At 41.8% G+C, this 27967-nt stretch overlaps 1 protein-coding gene across 1 annotated transcript in view; it reads right to left on the minus strand.

Annotated features, from left to right (window-relative positions):
• The window catches only part of arid1b (AT rich interactive domain 1B (SWI1-like)), a 62340-nt gene extending 38410 nt beyond the window's left edge, over positions 1-23930 (minus strand). The window contains 4 exon segments of the mRNA XM_051960605.1: positions 1233-1346; positions 6346-6516; positions 16904-17095; positions 22658-23930. Coding sequence (XP_051816565.1) covers positions 1233-1346; positions 6346-6516; positions 16904-17095; positions 22658-23863 — 1683 coding nt within the window. The 5' untranslated portion in view covers positions 23864-23930.
• Between the last annotated feature and the right edge of the window lie 4037 nt (positions 23931-27967).

Genomic DNA, 27967 nt, shown 5'->3' on the forward strand with positions numbered 1-27967 from the left:
TCATTATCGACAACAACAACAAGCCGCACAACAATCAGAGTGTGCAGACAGCAGGGAGGTCTGAAACACGTTCAATCTTTCACACAGTCAGAGACAGAATCACGACCACTGAGCCTGACAGCAAAGCACTCTTCTTTTTCTATAATGGAGCTCCATGTGTCGGCTTTGACCCTATGATCTGCTGGTTTTGTCACAATCAGGACAGAAAGTCAAACCTCTCAGCTTCTTCTTCCCAGAATGCATAGGTTTGTGGACTTAAACAGGACTGGAAAGTTTCATGATCAGAGGACTTACTGTTATCAGTTTCATTCAGTCTTAATGGCACCATCATTTACTGAGTTTATATAAACTTAACTTGAAATGCCTGTTGGCTGCGAATGAATGGGACAGGAGCGGTTAGCTGGGCTGAGGAATGAAAGATTGGCCCACAATTGTGTTTCACAGTCATTCGAAATCAAATTATTTGGTTTATTACAGCCCAAGAGCACGGAAATGAAATTCACAACAAGAATATTTGCCAAATACAAATCTGATCTAAAATAAATAAGCTCAACATCAGAAGTCATCTATATTAATTTAGAATTTCTTTGTCGTTCCATGAAAGTCTGATTGACACAGAGTGAATATTCTTCATGTACTTAATACATCAATTCTTTTTTAAACTCTAGTGTGACAAGCAAATGCTTGACAATTTCAGCCAGTAACATTTTGTTTGAAGGATTTTGTAGGAAATATCCTGCAGTTTACTACAGCAAAGTTCAGAAAATTTTGAGAAAAATGTCCAGAAAAATTATTTTGAAAATACAGGACCTTAAAATGAAGAGTGACCAATCATCCATAAAATCCCTGTTGCCTGTCAACAGCCTTTATTTGGGTTATTCTGAGTAGTTTTTTTTTTTTTTTTTTTGCTTTTTTGCTTCAGGGCCATGTATAAGCAAGGGAAGCTACTATCCTGTAATCTTTCCATTAAGAAAAAATGAATTTCTACGGAAATAAGCTATTGTGCCATAGTCTTATCCTGTTTTAGGCTGCATTTTTGTTAAGATGCTTGCATTATGCTCAGTCAATCTGATTTCTTGATAATTTACTGTCTTTTTATATGAAATAGCAACTTATCTTGATCAAGTTTTCAGTTGTTACAAGCATAAAGGATAACTGATTAGACCACGTAAAGAAAGCATCCTCAGTGGTTCTTGTACCAAAGCTTCAGCCAGTGATGCGTTTAAACTCACCGGCAAGCTGGACGGTCTCTCTTGTTGGCTCAGACTCATCTCTTCATGGTTTGGTTTCCCAGGAGTCATAGCAGCAGACTGGCCCCGTCCGCCATACGCCTCCTGCGGCACCTCCTGTATCGAGATGAGTAGATCAGTCATTTTTACTCTTCTGGTGACAGTCAATAGTCCCTCATCTGCATCTGAGTTTTAGAATTTCCTAAATGTGTGACAGCTGTCAGACACCACCTAGATTCTTCATGTCTCTCTGTGTGAGAAGCTTAGTCATCAGACATTGAGTGGTTCCAAACCTACAGATAAAATTTACTGAGGGGTCACTGCATGATTCATATTAAGACAGCAGAAAGACAACTTTGCTTAAACAGGTCTTTCATAGTGTAGATTGTCTATAAAATAATGCATTACACCCTGATTTTTATGATGTTAGGAAGCAATAGCTTCCTGATGGACTCGACTGACAATGACGAAAAGCACAAAACTGTCACATTTTTCAATCACAGAATCCATCTGGTAAGCCAGCAGAAAAACTGATTCCTAACCCCGGTGGACTGCTTTCTCCAAGCAGGTACATTTGTGCAGCGTCAGCTGTAGTGTGGGTGGATTTTTTCTTTTCATTTTTTTTACAGGATCGTTGTGGTTCAAAGGAAAGTTAGCCTGAAGGCAAAGCTTTCAATTGAGCTGTCGATCTCTGTCCCAGCCCTCACCTGTGGTCATGAGCTATGTGTAGTGACTGAAAGAATGAGATCATGAATACAAGTGAGTTTTCTCTATGGGGAGTCTGGATTCAGCCTGAGAAAAAGGGTGAAGAGCTCACAGGAAAGCAGCTGCTGCTTCATGTTAAAAAGAGCTGGTTGATGTGGTCCAGCACTCCATTTGTATCCTTCTGGGCAGGTTCCATTGGATGTTTTCAGGTTGAAGAGGTAAAGGAGAACTTGGAGTGGAGCCAGAACACACTGGAGTGATTACAGATTTGACCCAGGAACACTTTGGGAAAGTGTCACTGAAGAGATTCCTGAGCTAACTGCTGCCACTGTGACCTGATCAATGATTACATATAAAGATGGAAGAACACCGTGTGATTAGGGATGGGTATCGTTAGGTTTTTCATGAATCCGATTCCGGTTCTGCTTATCGATTCTGGTGCCAAATGATTCCTTAACCGGAATCGGATTCACGAAAAACCTAACGATACCCATCCCTACATGTGATGCAGTTTTGAAGCTCGGCATCTTGGCAGTGCCAGACTCCTCTTAACTCTCAGTTGATTAAAAAAATGAGCAAAGAGAAGCAGCCACATTTACACTCACCAGCCACTTTAATAGGTACACCTGTTCAAATGCTTGTTACCACAAATAGGTAATCAGCCAATCACATGGATTTAGGCATGTAGATGTGGTCAAGACAACTTGTTGAACTGCTGATCTAATTGGATTTTCACATACAACCATCTCAAGAGTTCACAGAGAATGGTCCAAAAATAAGAAAATATCCAGTGAGAGGTCAGAGGAGAATGGGCAAACTGTTTGGAGATGATAGAAAGACAAAAGTAACTCAATTAACCACTCATTACAGTACCGGACCACAGAATACCATGTCTGAACGCACAACACGTCCAACCTTGAAGAAGATGTTCAGCAGAACACCATACCGGGTGACACTCCTGTCAGCTAAGAACAAGAAACTGAGGCTACAATTTGTACAGGCTCACAAAAATTGAACAATAGCAGTTTGGAAAAACATTGCCTGGTCTGATGAATCTCCATTTCAGCTGCAACATCCAGATGGTAGGGCCAAAATTTGGCATAAATAAATAACATGAAAACATGGATCCATCCTGCCTTGTACTGACAGTTTGGGCTGCTGCTGGTGCTGTAATGGTGTGGGGGATATCTTCTTGGCACACTTTGGGAATCTCAGTACCAACTGAGCATTGTTGAAATGCCACAGCCTACCTGAGTACTGTTGCTAACCAAGTCCATCTCTTTATAACCACAGTGGACCATCTTCTGGTGGCTACTTCCAGCAGGATAATGCTCCCTGTCACAAATCTCAAATCATCTCAAACTGATTTCTTGAACATGACAATGGGTTCACTGTACTCCAATGGCCTCCACAGTCACCAGATCTCATTTCAGTGCTTTGCCTTTGGGATATAGTGGAACAGGAGATTGGATGTGCAGCCGACAAATCTGCAGTAACTGCGTGATGCTATCGTGCAATATGGACCAAAATCTCTGAGGAATATTTCTAAAACGTTGTTGAAAGTATGCCATGAAGAATTAAGGAAGTTCTGAAGGCAAAAGGGGGTCCAAAGTTTTCCTAGCAAGATGTGCCTAATAAAGTGGCCAGTGAGTGTATATTTCTGTATAAATTCAAGCCTTCATAAAATTGAAATAGGTAACCTATCAAAAAATTTCACTCCTGCACAGTTGTTATGAAAGGATAAATTAGCTACAGAGCCCAAAATTGATTTTTAAACCAGGCTGTAAACATGTTTATTTATAGTTGGACATTTTTACATGGGGGTCTATGAGGACAGACTTGCTTTTGGTAGGGCTGGCCCGAATAGTGGTTTCTGGCCTCCGAATATTCGGGCCCTATTAAAGACGAATATCCGAATATTCGTTCCGCCCCGTACCGTCCAACGAGGAGGGGGGGTGCGGCGTGGCACGGCGCGGCGGTGTGGTAGTGGCGGCGGCTTGAGCCCGAAAATTCGGATCCGTTTTCATTTTTAGAAAGTTCTGGCCAACATTTCCTGATGACAGATTGAACCCAGTGTAAACCGACCTTCGTTGCCTTCGTTTTGTCTTCAGCAGAGGTCTTCGGCATCTTGTCTTGTGTTTATGCAACGAAGTGAAGCGCAACGTCAGAGTCGGCAGCCACACGGCCATTCGGGTGGTGTTTACAAACAGGAATGGAGGAGCCGAAGAACACGGTGGGATGAGCCGAAGTGGGCTGAAGGCGCAGGGAAGAGACGAGCTCCGAATATTTTCGTCTGGGGGGAGGAGGGAGTGATCACATAGACATATGTGTATATGTTATAGACATATGTTTATGTGATCACATGATGAGATGAGCCGATAAGTGCCGATGTGGGCCGAAGGCGGAGGGAAGACAGTAACGCGGCATATTCTTTCCGCCCGGTAACGTCCGACGGGGGGTGGGGGGGCGAATATTCGGATACCAAATTAATATCCAGATAGTGCTGTAGCGAACGAATATCCGGATATTCGGGATATTCGGGTCCAGCCCTAGCTTTTGGAGCCTTCTTCTGGTGGCCATGTGAAGAACTGCAGTTTTTTTAGCACTTCCATGAAGGGCTCATTCTTCAGCCCTGGAATTTGTTGTTTAGATCCAACTCTAATTAAGATGTGAAAAATGTATGCATGGATACCCAAATGATGACACACTGTTTCCCAACCAGCCCTCTCATTTTTGTCCAAATCGTGTCCTTCAGTGTGAAACGGTGACCGTCTGCTATTCTGCAGGTGAACACAGTTTCTGGACAAACTCACTCATCAGGGGTTTTCCTTTGTTCCAGTCTCTTTCTCACCCTCTCTGAGATAATTAAAGGTGTCAAGTCGGAGTGTCTCGGGGGGAATCCTGCTTTATGTTACAGTGATTGGGTTTTTTTCTGAACCTCAGACAGGCCAACACACACACACAGCTGATAATTTCACCTGTATATTGATGAGATTAAGCCAAGCTGTGCCAAAAGTGGGTATTTTCGGCAGCCGAAGTTGCCGTTTTCTGTCTGCAGAGAATAAACGATTTAAAAAACACCCACAACAACAGTCTTAAAAACTCTGAAATACGTTGCATATCATCATGTCTGAAGCTGCTGCTGCTTTAACTGTCATTACAGATGGATAAAACCGATCCAACTGTTAATCTGTGACTGTTTTTTTTTTTCCTTAGTGCTTCGTGTTGAACTAAAAAACCTGTCGTCTGCTGTAGGTCCGACTTTCTGCTGAGCTGCTCGTGTCGCCTCGTGGCAGATGAAGGAGATAAAGCATCAGCTGAAGGTCGGGGTTTCCCTTTTGCCTGCAGCTGTAACTCAAACTGACTATTAAAACGCACTGACATTGTTAAAGTGATCTGATAAAATACTCCGAAAGACATTTCCTTTTCCGCTGATCTTTTAAAAATTCCTATTTGATGTCCTCACTAAAACCTGTGTAAACAGAGTCCTCTGAAGGTCTAGCTGCCAAAATCCAGACGAGAGAAGAGAGGAGCTGCTCAGCATCAGTCTTACGAACTGTGACAAAAAATATTCGCCTGCTTTTCTCATGGCAAAAACTAGAGTAAAACCGAACAAGAAGTTACACTATGACTTATTCTATGAGTACGGATCAATTTGTAGAAAGAAGTTGTAGAGATTGCAGCATTCTCGAGAAAAAAAATGATTTCTGGCATCAAAAACTATAATTCATCCTTGTGTGATTTTACATTTGAGTTTATTTTTGTGCTACGTGGTTAGAGATGTAAACAGCATTACCTCAATGTCTTTACTCTCAGTTCTAACTTGGGCCTAAAGAAGGTGAAACAAGCTTTACATCAGGAGACAAAACAGTTAGTAAAAGCATTTTTCAGAGGGACAGTCAGGGAGGTTTCGACCTTGCTGAAGTCTCTGGGGCTTTGAGACGCTGCAGGAGAAGCCAATGGCCTCAGCAGCAGAAACTTTAAACTCTTTGGAGGCCTCGCCCGAGCCGTCTCCCCTCTGAAACATCCGCTTTTATCTCAGTCTGGTCCAGCAAAACAAAGAAAGCTGGCGACAGAGGGTAAAGGACGAAGCTGGCCAAAGATCAGAGCCATGATCAGAGCGACGCCGTTGATCTGACCTGCAGAGACTCACCGACCCACAACGTGAGCTGCAGTCTGATTCTACCATTATCTCTCCGTCTGACCAAAGCTACTCAGTTCTTCTTTCTCACTGGACAGTATGTTAAAAGGAAGCCCCTGTTTTTCTCATCTTCTAGTTGTCCTGGAAATTTGCTGTACCCCTCGGCCTCTATGTCTTCCAGGGTAAAAACCGCAGGATAGCAGATGAATTCACAGTAGAGATGATCAGAACGAAAGAGTCAGTGAGTGAGAGCGGTGCTTCCAGTCTTACCTGCTGTGGCAGTGGGCGGGGCTGCATGTACGGCGGCTGGCTGGGGGCGGCGGGCTGCTGCTGGGGAGGGCTGAAGTACGGCGGCTGACCCGGCTGACAGTAGCCGCCAATGTTCTGCTGCTGCTGCTGCTGCTGTTGCTGCTGTTGCTGCTGATTGTACTGAGAGCCCATCTGAGAAAACAACAACGACCAAATACATCAGTAAAATGAGAGTGATTAATAGAAGAAGAGTCATTACTCCGCTGCCTGCTGGTTTACTACAGCTCCACTGTGACCACACACAGCTGAGAAGACATTCTGGACGCCCTAGGTCCCAAAAATCCTATTAATTTTCCCTACAGACACCAAGCGTGTCTCTGCATTGTTCACTTATTACATTTATCAATGAAAGCATAAAGAGGCACATAGTGATCCAGATTAGCAGCAGAAACATTGATAGATGGGTTAATCAAATAAAATATCATTAATTAAATTGTTAATTTCAATAGAAATGCTTCCTGACAGCCAAAATTAATAATGAATTTTACAATCTGCAGCAGAAAAAATGAATTATTCATCATTGTTGATTAAATTTACCTTGGAATATCTTTAAAGGTTTTTTTTTAAACTTACTGATACTTTGACACTAAAGACACAGAAAAAACAAACGAGTGAAAAAAGCAAACAAAAACTCCTCAAAATATCACAAATCCGGCCTCCCTGTTGTGCAAAGGCGTGAAAGTTGTTGTGTAGATAAAAATCAAAGTAAAACTGAATTGGTAATTAAATGATGGTGAATGTGAATCACATGATTTCACTCAAGTCTCCAGTGATGTGATAAGCGCAGCAGACGTGTGAAGAGACAGCGAAACTGTGACCTTCCTCAGTCAAATACACAAAGCTGATTTCTATCATTTTTTCCATCTCTATGCTTTGACTGGAACATTTTTAATGATTCCATCTCATGGCCTCTTCTTATCAGTGGTTTAAATGGCAACGACTTGAGTCAGAAAAACTTGGCCTCAACAACCTTTCCAGTGTTTATTGCTCTCTTATGCATTTTGTTTTTTTTAATCTACAATCCTGTTCTGTTTACCTTCACCTCAACCACTGAGGCAGATGGCCGCCCTCCCTGAACCTGGTTCTGCTGGAGTTTTATCTTTCTACTGCTGTAAAGTGTTCTGTCAAAGGGAATCCATCTATACCTTACTACGTGAAGTGCTTAGAAATTACCGGTACACATAAATTGAATTGGTACCACGTACACACAACTGAACTGACCTGAACTCACTGTTTGTGGGAAATAATTTGGGTTTGGGTTTTTATTGTTTGCTTGTTGTTTTGTAAACAGATTTACTAGAAATTTGTTCCACATTTTACAGATACTTGAAAAAAAGTTGGAGCTCTTCTATGTCTGGAACTACTGTGAAACTTCTGGTTGTAAATATCTGTCTTCTTGATAACAAGCCTGTTGCCACAAAATCTGAAAGTGAAGAAATTAACTACGACTCCCGAGGTGCAGTTTAGTAACAAACATCCAATCACAGAACTAAATATTCCTCTTGCTGTGAAATTTTAGGTCTAGTTTTCTGAATTTGCTCCTCCTCTGATTCACATCTTCAACTGGCTTTTTCTGTATGACGACGGCAGCCGAGGCTTATGGGTGTTGTGATACTTAGAGCTGTCAAATCAAAGGACAAAGCCTGATTTAAACAAATATGAAAGAATTAACAAATGTTGGCGGTCTTAGCATGAATCTATGTAGTGTCTGTGTTAAATAACACTTAATATTAAAACAGAGCTGTACTGTACTTGGCGTTTTTTGCTGTCTGTCTGCATTACACCATGAAACCAGTTAGGAAACACATACGGCTGTATTCCTTGAAAGCGACCTATATATCGAATTTCCTGAAAATCTCTAAAATCCCCTGAGGATTAAATACGTTCTCAGACTGCCTCTGACTGGAATATACCTCCCACAACTTTGTGATATCACACTCCATGTTATTATTTGCTCCATCTACTGTCCAGATGCAGAGACACCTGACTTGTGATCTTTTTTTTTTTGTTCCTGGCACCACAGGACAGCCGTATGGTGATCATCATCATCACTGCGAACCACATTCAGATTATGAACGCATTCCTCATCTGTTCAGATCAGCTCTGGTCTGATGAAGAGTTAAGAAAAGGAAACAAAGATACAGCTCAGTTTCTACAGGCAGACTGTTTCCATGGAGCATCCTGGTTTTCATCATATGATGAATACTTGATAAATCTTCCTATCTGCTTTGTGCTACTTTTTGCAGGCGCCTGTGACAATTTGAAATGGTTAATGTGACGTTCCTGTAATGCTAACTCTGACTGAATCTGACTTAATCGTTCCAATAACTGGAACAGCGCAGTATTTTCCAAACAAACTATTCCTGTCAGAGGTCTCTTTATGTTGATGTGTCTTGGAAAAGAAACTCAAGTTCTACTCAGACAGTTTTGTCAGGGGACCGATTGATGTCTATCAGCTTCAGCATGCTATCAAGGGTAGCCTTAAAAGCTGTGGACTGTGATTGTTAACTAACACTACAGGCTTTAATTCACGCAGCCAGAACCTGAAACATCTCTGCCCGACCCAGTTGAGCGGCCATTCCTGGAGCTCCCCACTCTGTCGATCCACTGATAGTTCAATAAAGGTTATTCAAACAGGACGGCTGTGTCCTCAGTGGTACTTTCTGCATTTTTAAGCCAAAAACTACAATTCTGGCTTCCATGTTTCATTTCAGCTCATCATGAATATGTCCACATGCTTAAATGGAAATTTCTATTATTGCGCTATTATAACTCAGCGGAGTTATGCGACGATAGGCATTGGTTTGTCTGTCCGTCTGTCTGTCAGCAACATTACTCAAAAACAGACCAACAGATTTGGATGAAATTTTCAGGGAAGGTCAGAAATGACACAGGGACCAAATGATTCAATTTTATCAGTGATGCGGCTTATAGTCTAGATCTACGGATTTGTTCAAGATTTCTGCATCATTGCAAGATAGCGGCACAGCGTCACTGTACCCATGACTACAAGTGAACACTACATCAGTTGCCTGCTGACGATCATGTGATTGCAATCCTACTACAAATTGACCGGTGTGGACTTATCCATCGGAAATGATACAAGGAACAATTGATTAAATTATGGGGGTGCTTCCAAACCCATCAATTCCCGCCGCCCGCTACATATTTAGGTCGTGATTCCGTATCCGAACATAACGTACACATGCACAACACACAAGTGTCCTCAGTGCAAGGTCATTTTGTTTGTGGGTGCATCTATATTAAATGGCCACATTCTACAGTGCCGAAACTACCGCTACAGACATTATTGTACATTTTGTTTGACACTACATTATGTTTATGTCCAAGATGCTTCAGAACTAGGTTTTTCTACTCCAATGTCTTACTTCCATTTTAACTTTTAAAGGAATGAAAACCAACCAAAAACCTAAGAGTGATGAAAATCAACCACACACATTCAGACAAAAAAGGAGAACATCTTTAAGCCAGATTTTAAAGTGTTCCGAGTGCTGGTTATGTTGTCTGTCTTTGTTCAGACATGCTCATTTGATATTTGTCAGCTGGTCCATAGCAAGAGAGAAAAAAAGAGAAAAGAAATGAAAATCAACAAAGAAGAGTATCATTTACAAACAGTTATTTTATAGCTAAAGACTTAAAATCCATCATAAGAGCTCTTTGCTTTACTGAATGAAATGAGCCATATTACTCCTCTTTAATAATTTTTATACCACCTTAAAAAAGGCATATACAGAGGCTGAAATTCTGTATTTTAAATCAGGACTGAAATGTGCTCCAACACTTCCACAGACCTTCTCTCTTAGATCGTTATCCCATTAAATGCAAACGCTCTCCGCGGGAATAAAACGACACAAAATGCAATAAGATGCAACCGCAGTGCAATCTGTGAGAGCTGCAGCCGCTCTGGAAGAACTGGGATATTAACTGCCTTGCTCAAGAGCGCCTCACATGCCTGCTCTAAAGGTGAAGCGTGATATAAAGCAGGTGATGTCTGCAGAGGGAAGCCATCTGACAGACTGAAAGTGAAACGAAGACAAGCATGTTCCTCACGTGCAAACGAGGAAATATGAAAAAGTCGAACCGGAAACGGCAGATACGGAAAGAACACAAAACCAGTTTATTCTTCTGGCACATGCTGTGTTTCAGATGGACGTCCCTCACAGCTACGGATGGAGATTTCTTTTACATTCAGGAAACCACGACTTGGCCTATAGCTGACATCAGCTTCGGCATTTTTGACAAATTTCTGACATTTTAAAATTGAAATTTTTGTGATTAACTTGTTACATTAGTATCTACAGAATATTAAAATCCAAGCTCAACAGAGGAAAACAATGGAGCCATTAGTCGAGGTTAGGAAGGAATCTCCTTTAAGTCTCAGGTATGACTTCCGTTGCAAACTATCCTTTTCTTGTCTCACCCATTTCTCCTCGGGAATTTAAGGAGAAAAATATGAGAAACACATCAAACAAAATCGAAACTAAAACAAGGCTGAAAAGAGAATCAGAGTTTTGCCTCCTAAGCTATAGAGGAGCACTTAGATTTTCCTCTGGGGAGGTGCAGTGTAGAACTAATAACAATGACCTGGTGTCTGCTCCAAAGGATGATCCCTTAGAAATATAAGTATTTGTGAAAACCAATCAGTTTTCATTGAGTTTATTTGTTTTATTTAATGACATAAACCTTATTTGTTTCAGAGGGTTAGGTGCTCGGACATTCGGGTCCAGCCCTAACATAGACAGAATTTTTGTTTTATTCATTTTTTTTCTACATTCGGTTCTAACAGGGTTAAAGACATTTTAAATAATATACATAATGAAATCTCAGGCGTAAGTGTGAAAGCGTAACTGAAAACCAAGAGGAAGAATATAAACTGGAATTATTTATTATCGCATTATTTCTTAGCAATCGGTAACAATTATTCCCCATAATATAAATCAATAAATTTGTGCCACATGGATTGAGATAAGCAGCAAAAAGCTGAAGGATGCTTTAAAATCTTTACCTGTCCATCGTGAGTTGATGAGCTTCCAGCTACAGTGACAGTGTTTGACTGAAAGATCACAACAAAAGGAGCGAACAGTCTCCTGCATCTCAGTCTACTGTCACAACATCGAGGTGGAGAGCTTTTACTGGCAGCAGCACACACGTTTAATAACCAACATTAGTGTCAAATTCAATGCTTTCACACTTTTCACAACCAGCTGGAACGCTACAAGTCTCCCAAAATGTCAGACAGCTCCTTTAAAGTATAGGAATATTGTAGTTTGTGGTTTGGTTTAAGATGCTGAAATTGTTTTCCGGCAGTTAGAAACTGAGGACAAGGAACCTCCTGAAACCAGAGTCAGTCTGAGCAGCTCAGAGGAGAAGCTGACTGGTCGACATCCAATTTCGTCTGGAATCAGAGAGTTAATAAAGGCAGAGTCCCGGGGCCATCTGGGGCCTCGGTGCTCAGATAAAAGTCATTACTTTCCCTCTCTCTGGCTCCGTGGCTGTCTTCATCGGAGCCTCGGTGTGATGGGAGAGCGAGCAGAGATGACAGCGCTGACACAGGTTCCCTCAGGCTGAACAGAAAACAGCCTGTCAACCTGTAATGATGTAATAACGTCGCTGTTACTCCGTGATGACAATCTCTCTTTGGAGGAATGTGCGAAAAGCTCCGGGGGAGGAAAAAACAGCGATGTGTGTAATGTACGAACAGAGGCGAGCGCAGAGCCCGGAGAAACCCACCTGCAGAGGGTTCACCTGAAATCTGAAGAAACCACGGCGCAACAGTCATGTTTCCTCGCGGCTTTAACGTGATGCTTTCGGATTTTAATTTTTCTAGGAAGTTCAAAGGAGGAAAAAAAAAAAGAAACCCAGCCTGTGATTACGTGATACACATCTGAGACTGAGGAGCCCCACGTGATGCTGGTTTTAACTGTGTGATCAACCAATCATCAAACGCTTCACTGAATAAAAATACGCATTTCACCCCAACGTCTACGTACAGCCTGGGGACTAAACTTTCTAAAAGCAGCAACAGCAGAAAGGTTCAATTTGCATCAGTAAACAGGAAAATAAGGCTGAGATCTGAAAGTAAGAAGAGGAACACAGGAGCGAAACTAAACTCCAAACTTCAGATTCAAGAAGAAGCTACTGAAATACCAGGAGAGATTTTTCCTCTCCTGACTCTTAAAAGTTTAGCTGCTGACAGTACAGCTATCATCAGACTCAAACTGCATGATACGAGTCTGATAACAACCAACCAGAAAGACGTGGGACTGATAATGAATATCTCTGAGGCTTCCCATCTCTCATCTCATGTGGCAGCTTCCACAATGCACGTGTGATGTTGACCAATGAGAACACAGACTGTAACCATCACAACAACCAAAAGATGAGGAGAATCCATACTGTCGATGCCAAAGATAATGCTTCTGTAAAGCAACATGCAATCTGTAGGTTGCTGTAGCTGTGTTTGGTCTGCTCATATGCAGAGTTTAGTATTCTGGACTACGTTTCAGTTGCTATACAATAAGAAACTTAGCAGTGGAAGTGGCAGCGGTGGCGCAACGGTTACGTTTCTGAACTACTGATCAGAAAGTCAGAGGTTAAAACCCCCATTGTGGCCACTGTTGGACCCTTGAGCAAGGCCCTTAACCCCTCCTGCTACAGGGGCGCTGTACCATAGCTAACCCTGAGCTCTGATCCCAATTGGGATATCCGAAGACTATATGCAAATTTGCACTTGTGGGAATACTAAAGGATATTAACCAAAAAAAAGTCACGGCTAACTAGTGTTTTGCTGGTGTAGCCATAGAGCGACACAGACACACCAGTGTGCAAGAATACATGCTCACAACAGCATAGTCACTTGTTTGCACCGTAAACTCAATGGATGAGTATAAATTTCGCTAAACTACAGCACTGTTTCAGAGACGTTGAGTCACCGAGGATGTCTGGAAACTTTTACAACATACAGCTATCAAACTGGAAATCCGTTTAAATATAATTAACGCTACACTAGTTGATGAAAGGAAACAGGGGTCAACTGAGAAGCTACAGGGAAATGTCCACTTTGAAGAACATCAGGATTTTCTACAACTTTTTACATGTTTATAATTTGTCAGGTCTATAAAATGCCAAGAAATGTGAAAAATATCAGAATAAACACATCTAAAATAACGTGCAGAGAAGTAAGTGTCAGCAAGCATTCAACATGGTGGAATATTTTTCTCACGTTGATGTCCAGAGTAGTGTGTAAAATGCCAAGTTTTTAGATGTAAAAATGTAAATAGTTCGGATCGGACTCTACAATACATAGAGCCATCATGTTTTGCAATACTAGCCACACCTGTGGGCACTAAGAGAAATTATATACAAATAGGCACTTTTTCTTTTTGAGTTCTTATGATGGTTGTTCTGTCTGCAGGACTTTCTATTGCACTAAAAGAATGTGACAGGAGCCAAAAACTCTCAGAAACTGCTCGGAGCTCTCAGGGTTAATGGTTAAAAGCTGATCAATTAATTTCTGTCATGACAAATGTCCGTTCTTGGTTTCCTCACCTTGAAAGCTTTGAAAAAATAAAAGTAGTGGCGGTTAACATGACTGCCTTTCCTTCTAAGGACTTCATACTACAAAGATTGAGACTGTCTTCAAGGCTTGGAGGGTGGATTTCCGGAGCCATTATTATACGTATTAAACTCCCAGAATTGTATCAGAATTTTCAGAGAGACTGAAATTCATTTCCATGCTGATTCTTTCAGCAAAAACAAGTTGCTTTCTGACTGCATATGACGTATCAGTTGTCAGTAACCACTGATAAAGCGGGAGAAGCCAGTCTACCCAGAGCAGCAGCATCAAACTCAAACCAGCAGTCTGGAGTCTATAAATAGCCTGAGCCCAGGGTGCACCAGGAATAGCCTGACCCACACCGGCCTGGCCCGACCGGCTCGGCAGAAGCCATGTGGTCTGTCAGCATCAACAGCTCCGTTGTCCTCGGAGCGGCTCGTCCACAGTGACGAGGCGGTGATGCTGCAGATGAATCAGCAGAACGAGTCCCTAAAAACGAGCGCATTCTCAGCAAATCCAGTGTTGAAGGAAAAACTGAAACGCTCCCTTTACACAAGCTAACAACCCACCAGCCAGTTTTTCAACATTTGTGCGCTGACTTTTTGTTTCCTGACACATAATCAATGCTTTTCAGTTATTATCTGCACAGGCGTACAGCTGAGGTCTGAACCAGCCTGTACAAATATCTGAAGAAACCAAACTGATATTCGGATATGAAGAGAAAAACTAAGGCCGCAATCAACACAGATGACAGAGGGAGTTACAGGGGAAAAATCTGACTGACTTTCTGTGTCTGAGGTTTGTGATATTAATGTTACTTAAAATCTGCTCAGTGATTTTACTGGAGTCATCTCCTCCCCAGAAATAATTACAGCTCAAAAAAGCACCTGTTTTTGCAACCAGGATGCTTCTCATATAATTTAAACCTCTATCATGACCAGTATTTTTAACAGCTCAGTGTGAAATTCAGCTTTTCTGTGAAAATGGAGGAAGTGGAAAATATTGGAAGCATGTTCTGATGCAATATTACAGCAGTCTACAGCATGTTTGCCAGCCACTGAAACAAAAACAATATCCTACAATCTGACAAAGTGTTTGGCCGCCATAACATGCGGAGTGCCCCAAGGTTCATATTCAGGCCCAGGCATATTTCATTTATACATATTTTACACGTATCTAGTCCAGTTGCACCTCTGATCTCATTTCTCTGGGTGAATATCTGGAAATGTGAAAAACTGCATGTCTGGCTTTCCACTGCAGTTTAACTATGACTAAAGTAGAAGTCTTTTACGCACAAGTGAATCAGAAATCCACCCCGAATCAACCTGTACACCTGCATGAGGTCCTCAAAGAAGAACATGCTGTCTGTTTCTGGGTCAGATTTAAGAGTAGAGAACCAAGTTTTTCCACATTACAGCACTTCAACTCTGGAATGATCTGCCTCTTAAGCTCTGACTCACCAAATCCCTCTTTTAAATCACATCTGAATGCTACTTTTTACATCAGAACCTAAACATCTTACTGTTATTCTTATTTTTTGGTATTTTGTTCTGATGTCTCTGACATGTGACACAAGAACCAATACAACAATTGAGAAAATAACGGCGTAAGGTGAGCTTCACCCTGAAAGCTTACCAACGTGTAGCTGCCCAACTACATGGCGGTACAACTGTTCTCTCTGAGCCCAGTTTTTAGCCGGGATTTGTTTTCATTTTGCCAAACTGGTGCTTTACAAAATATCCAATTTATCCGGTAGCAGCTCTATAACCAGATTACTGTGATCCTGAGGAAAACTTAAAACTGTGACAATTCTCTTTTGTCTGTGAGTCCTAAGATTTATTGAAGATTATTTGTGTTTGTTTTCTGCTTTGATTTTTGAATGGTGATGTTCATAACCATATTTTTCTAGTTTAAAACCGCATTCAGAATGACAAGCAGCAGGAACCACAGGGTGTCACATCTTTTTAGGGTTTTAAGTAAGTATATCATAACTAGGGCTGGCACTTCAATGCATTAATTTGGATTAATTATTTACAGAAAAAAATGCGTAAAAAACCCGCATTGAATCACACCTTTCTCAGTTCCCTAATTTCTGGAACACCGGTAACTCTGATGAACACTCCAGCCCAGTAGATGGCAGTAACGAAACTAAAGTCTGTTTGTCAGCCGTGAAGAAGATGCATCAGATACACAGTAGTAGCTTCAGTCTGGTAGAAGTGTCGGACAAACACGGTGGCTTGGCCTAAATTTTCTTTTTTATTACACAAATGCTTCAGCAAAAAGTATTTCTGAAAGCATTTGATGGAAAAAATAAGCTGTGCACTTGACTTTTACTTTTACATTTAACGAATATTTTGCGATGCGTTGGGCCACCGCTGCTTGCACCGAATTTGCATAAAGTAGAGGTCAAGTGCAAATGAGCTCTGGGGAGACACACCGGAAAGCAGCTCGAAAAGCGGCGCAACGCAGCCAGAATGCAATGCGGTACGTTTCACACAAACAATGAATGGGATGGTAGAAATTGACAATCCTGTGGACACATTAGCTATGACAGTCCCGGTACTGGTAAACTGTGTAGCCATCCCACAACAGACCACATTTCAAGACATTAAAATTACTTGAGTTTACAAAAAGTCTTAAAATGTTGAATATAATCTCTATATTTGCACTTTGAGTTTGCAGTAATCTGTGGATGTAGTAAACAAATGAAAAATGCAGAGATAAATATAAATGAAACAAATATTTTTGCTGTTTAGGTTCACGTATATGTCTATTCATCGATTCAGTTGTCAACCAAAAAAAACTTTGCTTATTGTGGCAAGTATTGCCTCTAATTAATTACATTATTTTTTTAATCGTGTCCCTCCACGAACTACAACATGACAATAATAACAACAATATATAACTTTTAAAATTAATATTTGGATCATCTGTGCATCCTACCTGTTGCTGAGGGTACTGCATCCCTCCCATCCCCATCTGCCCTCTGCCGGGCATCCCCATCGGGTATCTGTGTGGCGAGGGGGAGCTGTAAGGTTGGCCGGGGTACGGCGCCCCCTGCTGCTGAGAGTACGGGTTGTTGCTCATTCCGTAGAGCTGAGAGCGTTTCATCGCCATCGGGTCCATGGACGGCACCTGAGGAAGACAAATCATTGGACGGTGAGTGATTCTGAAGAGGGACCATTTAACTTTTAGCCTCATGTCCCTGCAGATTGAATGTGAAACTCCCAAAGTTTCAGGTGTACGCCAATGTGAATAATAATTTCTTTAACTGCTCAGAAAAATGTCTTGTGACAGTAAATCCCTGCTCCCATGTGGAGCCTTGGGGGAACCAACCCTGAACCTGAAGTGGTCCATCAGGGTTTCATCACTTGTGCTTGGAGACTTTTGAACTCACTTCCGAATCTTAATTCTTCTGTTGTTGATGGAAGTCACATTCCACTAATCAGAGGTTAACAACGTGCGTCTGCGTGTCGAGTCTAATTTTAAACTGGTTTAATTTCTGTTTAATCAACCTAGTGCCAAGTCAAACATGAAATTATATTTCACACTCAGGTATGTGCAGCAGCAGATCTGATATTGTAAGCTGTGAGTGTTCATAACATTGCTACTAAGGATAAAACATGGTGCTGTGAATATTAATAAATCTGGGTTTAATTTATCAATGTTTCTGTAGTTTTCAGATCACTTCGTATTATAAGGTCGGATACATGTGAGGTTCAAAGAAAATCTAAGTTTTACACCAGTAATTCTGACTTGAATTTTGATGTGAGCACAATTTGAAAAGCTGGAATTTGGCAACTGCTATGCACTGGCAGAAATGAGTTTGACCAGTAGTGATCTTCTATCTATTTGTGCATAATCACCTTGGCTTTGACAGATTTTGGCTGCAGTGTGACGCCCATGTTTGATTTCTAAGGCAGTTTCTCAATATTTAACTTGAGGCAGTGCTGTACAAACAACTGAATATTAATCACCATGATGATTTTGGCTTCCCACAGTCGAAAATTATTGAGTGCAATATTGACATTTAAAATGCTTCGCCCATGGAAAACTTTGCTCTTAGAAAACGGAGCATGTAGATAAAAACATGTGGTTTCAACATGACAAACGATCACCTCAGTCTTCTCAAACTAGGTTGAGACTAGAAGCTTCTCTGTGCACAGCCGCCAAGGTAGCCTCTACCAACGTCTGCATGTGAGGCATTTAAGGAACACTGGAAAATTGTAGTGTCTATCAATAATAGTGAGGCATTTTGGCTTTACTTTGTCTCTGGGACATGCACTAAAAAGAGGTGATAGAGGTTATTTTGAAGCAAACATCTGCACATTAGCAGCAATGTAAAACAATATGGAAGTGAATGCAGCACTCTAATTTAAAGGCGGGACGGTGAATATGTGATATTCATATTTTATCGCTAAAAATCAATGACTAATTATGATAATCAAGGTTATCACTTGGGCTATAATCATGCAGCCCTTGCTCCAAATCAGATATTCAGGGCTTTCAATGACGTCTGAGCTTCCCATTAATAAGTAGAATGACTTTAACAGTGGTGTAAACGATGCTTCTAAATGATTAACTGGTAATTACACTTACTGTGGCCAACCAAACCTTTCAGTTTATGTGACGGCAACTGTAATGGGTCAGAATAAGCACTCCTCCCACTTTTCTGTGCAAGCCATGCCTGCAATTTTACTGTGTTGAACTAATAAAAATTTTCGCATTTCTATTTCCACTTTTACTAAAGAAGCAGTCTGAATGAATTAAGTCACACTGATGGATAGGCAACACAAGACTGCAACACTTTTATACATGCAGTGTGTCTACAAATCACGACAGCTGAGGAAAAATAGCTGGAAAGTAGTCCGACGCACACCTCAGAGCTGGTCTTTCATCACGGCGAGGACAAGATAATCAGGTACCTTAACGGGGCTGTGAGGGTCTAATACATTATACCCAACTTCCAGTGCTGTCTCGTCACCCCTGTAGGAAACTGTGTGTTCATGGCTCGACTGTGGTTGTGGCAAGTCTGAATAAAGTCTTAATGAACATTAATGTAAAAGTCAATGAAGTGGTGTTTAATCAAATATTAGGACCCATATCCTGTGCAACAGATTACCCGAGCTGTGTCCATATCTAAATGCTACATATTCTACGTCTGAAAAGGGCTTATATGATATGAACATTACATCAAACGCAAGTTCTATTTAGCAGCTTTAAATTTAGCCGAGAAACATTTTATCACCGAGTGCACCGTGCTGCTAAATGAGTCCAGAACCGACGCTGACGTGTTTCACCATCCACAGCAGGATAAATGCAGTACCTCACAGCAGAGAGGCAGTTTGCCTGCTGAGCTGCAGGTGGAGCCCTGCTCAGGTGTAACCATCAGCTTGCTTTGATGAGAGCCAGGTGGGTTTCTGAGATCGTCACCGAGCCAAAAAATACAAAAAAAAAAAAAAAAAAAAACGACAGACAGCTGAGACTAAACTCTCATCTGCAGCAGCACTCAGACTAAATGTGAGCAATTCAAAAGCCTGGGAGGCCACTTTAAGCTGGAGTCAACAGTCACGCTTGGATACACTTTAATATTCACACTCGCACTGTATTTGACACACTGACATAATAGTAGGTGAGAGAAGTGACTCAGTGAGAACAGATGTTTTGCTGCTGCTCAGATGGCTTTGGCTAAAAATAGAAAGCCGTTGATGGATTTTACGCTAACAAAAAAAAAGGGAAAAAAAACGATGCAGACTTATAATCCTGTTCCTTAATCTCTTCTCTGGACGCTACGTTTCCATCAGTCAGCTGAGGAGAGTAAATAAACAGAAAAATAAGTCGAGCACGCCTGGAGCGCTGCCGAGTCAAAACACCTGGTTATAGGCAGACAGGATGATCAAGGTGGAAAAGGCCTGATCAATAATCCCAACGTAAACAGGGGAAAGGCAAGCTCGGCCGTCACAGAACTGACGGTGGAAATCTCAGATCAGCCTTGAGGCTCAGGGTTTCGATGGCATAAAGCGACCGACTAAAACTAGATTTTCTTCAGCAGATCAAACTGACGCTCTTTGGCAGTCTAGCTGTCTGGTTTAATTAAAGAAATATGTTTTACTCTGAAATAGGACAGGTCTATATGATGACAAACATGATGAGATAATATGGATGTGCAAATCATGAGAAGATGTTGTTTCACTTTTCAGTTTACAGCCAGAACTGTTCATGTCGGTAAATTATCAATATATTGTACTTGTAATGAACTTTTAGTTTTTGGGTTGTTTTATATATGAGGGGAGGTTAATTTTTCAAAAACATATGACACAAATTTATGCAGTTAATTGAGATTATGAATAATGATTACTGCTACATTCAGTTCATCTATCCAGTCCAACAACCTCAACAGAATATAAGCCTAAAAAGAAGAAAGACATCAAACCTGACAACTCTTAATATTCTGACAGTGTCGGGTTGAAATGCTAACAATCCTGTAAATCAATCAGCTGCACTGCTTTTTGTCACTATTGAGGTTTTAAGAGGTTTTTGCATCCAAAAGAAGAGAGCATTTTAATTCAGCAAGTATATGATTCACTGTTTTGACAAAATCCGGTCCACAATTCTAAAGATATTTGATTGACAATGATATAAAACAAGGAAGAGCATCAAATTCTCATATTCTCATACTTTTCAGCTCGGAGACATGTCATCAGGGTTTTGCACGAGAAAGACTTCAGGATATCTGGTGATAAAGTGACTATACAGAGCGATGAAGACTGCATAAGAAGGCAGCTGTTTTGGATGAATGGAGCATACATAACACAGGACCTTCACCCAGGAAGTTGGGGTTTGACATTTTTGTTTACCATCCTTTATTGAACTACAAAAAATGTCCTTAAGGCTTTCTTACTAGTATTATATTTCAGGAATTTGCCGACCAATATTGTGAATTTACAAAAATCGCCTACAGAATGGCAGTCATCAAACTTATATCCAACATGGCTTTAAAACTGAGAGTTAATATTTAGATATTATTAAAATGTGTTAAGGAACTGCTAAAAACAAAAACAACCAAAAAACTCAAACATTTTTATATTATGAATAACGTAGCACAAGCAGTCAGAAATGGGAATTCTCATGAAAGAAAAAAAGATATATATTTTTTTCAGTAAAATTGAAAACCGTTCTCATGTAGAAGAGATAAATATTTCTTCAGATAGTTAAAGAGTCTGATGAATCTAGAATTATTCATCAAAACTTTTGAGGAAACGCAGCTCTGCGGCTAAAATTTGACGTTATGTGAGCAAACTGGAACAAAATATAGCAAAAACTTTCTAATAATTTATTTTTTTTTTCAAGCAAAATGCTCAAAATGTTCTGAACTGTGAGAATGCCCTGCTACTTTCTTATTCCTTACTTTAAACTATAGGAAAATAAGTATTTTTGAGTTTTAGCCAATACAATAGGATCATTTTGTTCTGTTGGATGCTTAGGATTGACATTTTTCACTGTTTTTATGTTTGTTTTATGGACCAATTAAGAAGGAAAGATAAAAATCTAAAGTTTCATCATAATATTAGTAACTGTTAATAGTAGAAAACATGTTGCATATTACTGTACTAAAGTATACTCAGGTCTCCACAGTGTTGTTGGATGAGCAGCGGTTCTGATGAACTGACCCTCACATGAAGTAGCACTGACCGGTGACAGGAGCGACGCACCGGGGCTGAGGCCTCCTTTGGCCTCCCGGACTTCTGCGGTTCCAGCTGGAGGAATACGCGGTATATTTTTAGCTCCAGTGTTATGCCGGTGGTGATGGGCACATGGCTAATCTGCATGTGTGAAGGTCAGGGCTCTTGTGTGGAGATGGGGCCATAATGGGCTCTCTGCCAACAAAGTTGTGGCCAGATCACAAGCTAAACGCAGAAGCAGCAGGGCGACGCAGCCGATAAAAAGCTAATTTCCCTCCACACGGTGGTTTGATGGCACCGCGGAGAGGCTAAACCAAAGCTGTGGAAACAATACAACCCAATGGCCAGTGACACCTCGAATCACTTCACAGCGGATAATTAGCATATGTGAAGCAATTAGTTGGTGTCGGAGTTGAATGGAGCTGTCAAAAAACGACAGGGGGCCGCAGCTACATGTTAAGTCCTGCCACCGATATTCCTGCGTTCTCACACTCCATTTAACAGTAAAAGTGATAATTAAAATCACATAGTTTATCACACCGCGTACAGTAACCGAAACTGCCTGCTTACATACATGTAGCCTCGCCAGGCCTGTGCGGTTAACAACAGCTAAAACTGCTAATGCTAGCTTAGCCTAGCAAGCTAAAAACGGAGTCACCTTGGACACAGAATCGAAAACACTGACTTTACTACCAAATTATATCTCAAATGGCCATTATTTCTCGTTTATTATGCAAATTACTAACTGAGCAAGAGTTTTTATTCACTTAATAGTCAAAATTGCCCAAATGTGTGAGTCAAGCTGTATATATTAGATCTATCTGCAGTGGAAATAAAAAACACACCTAGCTCGTCAGCTAGCTGGCGTTAGCTATTTGGGTTAGCATGATGGCTAACTTTGTGATATAACGTAGGCTAACAGGTTAGCCATAATAAGATGGCTATCTGTCATTAGTCAGGCAAGTTTATAACCAGTCTGAATGAACAGACGGGAATTTCGTAAGCGGGTATTTACCTGGGACCTGCCGCTGCCCTGCCCGTTGTTCCCCGGGCTCATGGTCGGGTGATTTCTTTGTTGTCCTCCCCAGCCATGAGCAGCCGAGCCGTACTGGGAGCCCATGTCTTTAGCCAGCCCCATGCTCGGCTGTTGTTGTGCAGAAGGATTATTATAATCTGGATATCCACTTCCATAACCTCGCATCATCGGGCTCGGAGACGTCAATAACTGGTTCAAAGTCGGTGTAGCCCCTGAAGGGTGCTGCTGCTGCCCCTGTCCGGGGAACCGCTGAAATCCTCCGTTGCCGCCGCCACCTCCGCCTCCAGCCGGGGAGCTGGTAGCAGCCATAGCCGCTTTGCTGTGGTTAGCAGCGGCCGAGCTGCTGCTGCCCGGGCCCATCAGGTTATTCCCCTGGCGTGAGGGACTCATCATGCCTCCATATCCACTATTCCCGTAGCCGGGTCGGTAGTTCGGGTAGTGGTTGTACGGGCTGTTGTTGTTGTAGCCTTCGTGAGAGTTCTGAACCTGATCCATAGTGTTGTGTACCGAGTGCGCCGCTGTTACCCCAGTCCCTGGGCTTTGTTGTCCGCCATGTTGATCAAAGCAAGGCCCTCCTCTTCCATTCCCATAATAATGATTAAACTCGGAGCTGGTCCCACTCGGAGGAGGGTTGTTGTTGGTGCTGTTGGTGGCTGATCCCAAGCTGGCATCCATCCGCTCCTCCTCCTCCTCCCCCTCGCTTTGATTCAGCTGGTGTTGGTGATGGCGCTCCTCTGCTCGGCTGTTCCCCACCAGGAGGACGTCTTCTTTTCCTCCATGGTGCTGCCGCTCGCCGCTGCTCAATCCCCGCGGCTCTCCCTGGTCCTTCTGGATGTTGTTGTTGTTGTTTATGATGTTGTTGTAGTGGATTTGCCGCTGGTAGTGATGCTGCTGGAGAAACTGGCTGAACGGCGGAGGTGTGTGGTGGGATGATGATGATGGTGGTGATGATGATGATGGAGGAGGAGGAGGTCCAATACCAGCAGCCGCAGCTCCGACACCAATACCGAGCTTTTTCCCTTTATGCCCGCCGAGCATCTCCGTCTGCATGTCGGTCACATTAGAGCCGCCCCTCGGCCTTTTATCCCCACTGTCCCTGCGTGGTTCACTTTGTCCAGCGGTGGTTATTCTGTTCCCCAGAGCCCGGCCTGGATCTCCTCCAGGATTTCCATCTACATTATTCATACTGTACACTCCAGCTGATGGTGCAGAACCACCGGTCCTCCCAGTTTGAAGCTCTGCCGGGACTATCGGTGACTTTTCTCACTGTCAGACGCCGGGGCTGATGCTACCTGCGCGGCCGTGGTCAGGTGCGGACGACCCGGGCAGCTGTTCCAGATCACCCCGGTGGAAGAACCGCGGAGCATAAAGTACAAAGTGATTTAAAAAAATCTGATTTAAAGAAAGTCGGACTTAATCCTTCAGAGAACGTAGTTTATTTTTGTCAGTTGTTTATCTTGTCAGTGGTTTCACAACTTCCATGACCTTCCAAATAATTCAGCTCAGTTGCAAAAAAAATTCCTATATTCACCCACATAGAAACTCAATTAACTGCACAATACTTCATAACAGAGCTGACATTTTCTTGTGTCAATTTACTCCAATTTTCACACATGACAGGCTGAAACCTTTAAGTTTATTTTTCATGCTCTCAATAACTAATTGTCCCAACTAGTTACTGATTAATTTACAGTCTAACAACTAATCATTTCATTGACAAGATGATCAACTCCAGCTCATACACACCCTTTAGTTCCGTACATATCCTCCATATGTTTTAAATAGTTACCGATATATGGTATACATTACCATGCTACTGCAAATATGTTCATCACATGCAAGGTTTTAATACAATAAACATGCAGGGATAAAGGGACATATCCATCAATACAAAGTGCTATTACATACTAAAAATAAAACTCACAGATTAAAGAAAAACACCAGAGTGGACCTGTTTTTTGCCCGTAAATATAAAATAGAGTCTTTGTTGCGGAGCTCATATTGGCCCACAAGGCTGGTTTTAAATGAGTCACTGGCTCCCAATGTCCTCCTTAAATTTCACATCCCGATAAATGGACTGATAAAACAGGGCATTTTATTATTTTAACCTCATAAAATTTCACTTAAAGTCAGACTTACACACATTTCATGCACCGATAAGAAGTCCGGTACATAAACCTCCCTTAAAAATAAAAGAATATATGTATGATCACTGTCAACTTACTGCCAGGTGACATGAGACACACTTTAAATCTATATAGGATAATTATAGGAATACAGAAAGAGTTTAGGTTACAGAGTACTTCAAAGTAATAGCATGTTGAATCGTTTAACAGGCTTCATATGAGAGAAATCTTACAAAACGGGACACAAACTGTGAAGTCCCTCATTCATACATCACTACGTACATAATTACTGACCAGTCAATAGTTTTACAGACGTCTCTTTTACGCTGGAGGGAAATGTTTACAGGAACAGCCTCCTAATTTTACCTTTCAGTCTGTCCATTCAACCATGATGTCAACCCAGTGTCTACAATTCTACAATTTCATTTAGCAGATGCTTTTGTCTAACCTGGCAATAGCCAGATTAATAATTGTGTAGTACTTGATAGTACTCCACAATATCAATCTGGGACCGCTCCATGTAAATCCGTTCGGAGGAAAGTGGCACGGATTGGACAATGCAACAGCATGTCCCGCCTCTGACAGGTTTGTTTTTAGCCAATCGCGGGATCTTCACAACGAGCGGAGCCAATTGGTAGATTAAACTCTTACCAAAACCTGTAGATAAAAAAGCACAAACATCTTTACCATCCAGAAATGCGCAAAGCGCCTCTCGTTGTTCTTCCTTCAAAGAAGCGATAGGAGATTCAGCGAAAACTGACTTAATAGCAGCATCTACACGATCGTTGTCCTCCGTTGCCATGTTTGTTTTGATCTACTTGTTGTCGTCTTCACACCCGGATATCCCGCCCCACACACGAATACTGCTGCGTGATTGGCCCGTGCCAACTTGGCTCTGTACGAACAGTGAATGCGGGAGCGGAGCAAGATGATTTCTTGAGAGATTTGTGAACTCACAAATATCGCGAGAAATCAACTTGCTGGCAAGGTTAGCTTTTGTCCAAAGCGACATACATCTGAGAGTAGATACAACCAGGCGTAAACTAACCGTCACGTCACCTGTTGGTTTCAACGCCGAGAAAATGAAGCCTGGATTTTGCTACTTCCTGGTCGCCGTTTTGGATTTTTTGGAGCCAGTGACGTAAAAAGCATCATCAAACAGGCTGGACCAGAGAGCAACTAGGGGCAGGATTGGCTGAGGACTCTCTTATTCTGCCCACGTTTTACCGCAGAGGCTTCTGTTGCTATCTATCAAGTATAGCCACGCCCCCTGGCTCCACCAACTTTAATGATTTATTTAAAATTCAGTATTGATTTATTTTAAGATCGGCCACCTGATCTCTCATTTTGACCATGAAAACTAATGGGAAAAAAATCCTGAGCTGTAGAAAATCAGTCTATCAAATTTTATTTTTTTCCAAAAATGAATTGGGGTCTATGAAGAAAAAGCTTTTTGGAGCCAACCCTAGCGGACGGCGGGATATTGCAAGTTTTTGACACTTCCGGGTTGGCTTCAATTCTGGAGCCAGATGCTACGTCCACTATATATACAGTCTATGGATACAACATAAGCAAGGATCTAGTCAGAAGAAAACAACCTGGAAAAGAGCCATGAAACAAGTTCAGGTGTGATAATAGGACCAAGGTGTCTACAGGACGTGCAGACGTAATAGGATTTTTCTTTTTTTTTTTTTGAGTCTATCAAGTGCAAAGGTGTTCAATGAAGAGCTGGGTTTTTAGTCTGTTCTTAAATACTGAGAGGGATTCTGTTGATCGAACAGACTTTGATAGCTTGTTCCACCACCGGGGAACCACAGAAGAGAAGAGTCTAGCTATCGACTGGCCCTGTTGTGGTGGTTGTATCAGGCGCCTTTTGTTGGTCGAGTGCAGTGAGCGGGAGGGAGTATAAACCTCAATGACAGAGTTCAGGTAGGAGGGAGCTGTTTACATTGTAGTTTTGAGTGCAACAATGCACAAACTGCATCAAAACAAATAGTACTTACGAGATGCAATTTTACTTCTGTGAGCACAGAGCATTTTGGGTTTGTTATTTTAGTCTGAGTTTTACACATTTATGCCAGGGTTGAAGAGGAGAAACCTGCTGTTCAACAGGGACAATGAAAAGGCAGCAAAATGGCACTTGAAGCCTTTCACAAGAGTTTTTCAGGGCCATTCTGAAAGACCTAGTACATAATACATTCCCTTTCTGTCCCATGAAAACAGTGCTGAAAGAGGTTCTACAAGGCCAGTTGTTCTTCACAAAGTGTTCAGACTGTTCAAAAACAGCCTGAATGTTCCAAACGCCTTACAAGTCACCATCTGCCCTGTACCTGAAACAAATACTTCACCAACAAGCCTTTAACATATGCTGTTTACAGTCTGAACACCCACAAACAGAAAACTGCAGTTTAAGAAAATCAGAATCCTCCTGAAACACTGTGAAACAATCCAGCATACCGAGGTCTTAGAAGCATAATGAGTATACTTCTAGATGCATTTGGTTCTTGCGTAAAGTCACATTATAAGGTTCAGATAACTCTCATATCTGGATGCTGAACATGAAACTGTCCAGCAGCCTAACATAGCACAAGGGGGAGAATCAGGGAATCTGCTGACCTGACTTTGCCTGTAAGTGGACAGTCTTATGAACATTTGTGGGATTTATGTGGACACTTCAAAGACTGAGCTGTTGGGGAGACATGAGGGAGGCAGGCTCACCCATTAGGACACTTTGTACCCCGTTTGTTTGAAGCATACGATGATCATCAGTCCCATTTGATTGTGCTTGTCCAAGTTAGGCCTGCAGTCAAGCCCACAGATAGTGTTTTAGGGAGTTTAGACATGGACAGCTGAAGGACTTTCTGTATTTGTATCTGAGGGTGTGCATGACATTAATTTTGTCATCCTCCCAAGTCTCCAAGCATCTGCAGAACACTCATCTGTGTGCAGGCCAAAATTTGTATCCGAGTTGACCACACTACAGGAGCAACAGTGTGCACGCTCTACAGTATTGCTATACAACACACAGCACATGTAGATAATGGAGTCTTCTAAGTCGACTCCTGCAGAGCAGAAAATCATTGGTACCAACCACAGTGTAATAAAGGCACAACACTGGATGTTAATTACTTGGAATAAAACAACGGCAGCGTGCAGTCAAACA

Source organism: Acanthochromis polyacanthus, chromosome 16 (genome assembly GCF_021347895.1).
Source record: "Acanthochromis polyacanthus isolate Apoly-LR-REF ecotype Palm Island chromosome 16, KAUST_Apoly_ChrSc, whole genome shotgun sequence".
Classification (NCBI taxonomy): Eukaryota; Metazoa; Chordata; class Actinopteri; family Pomacentridae; genus Acanthochromis; species Acanthochromis polyacanthus.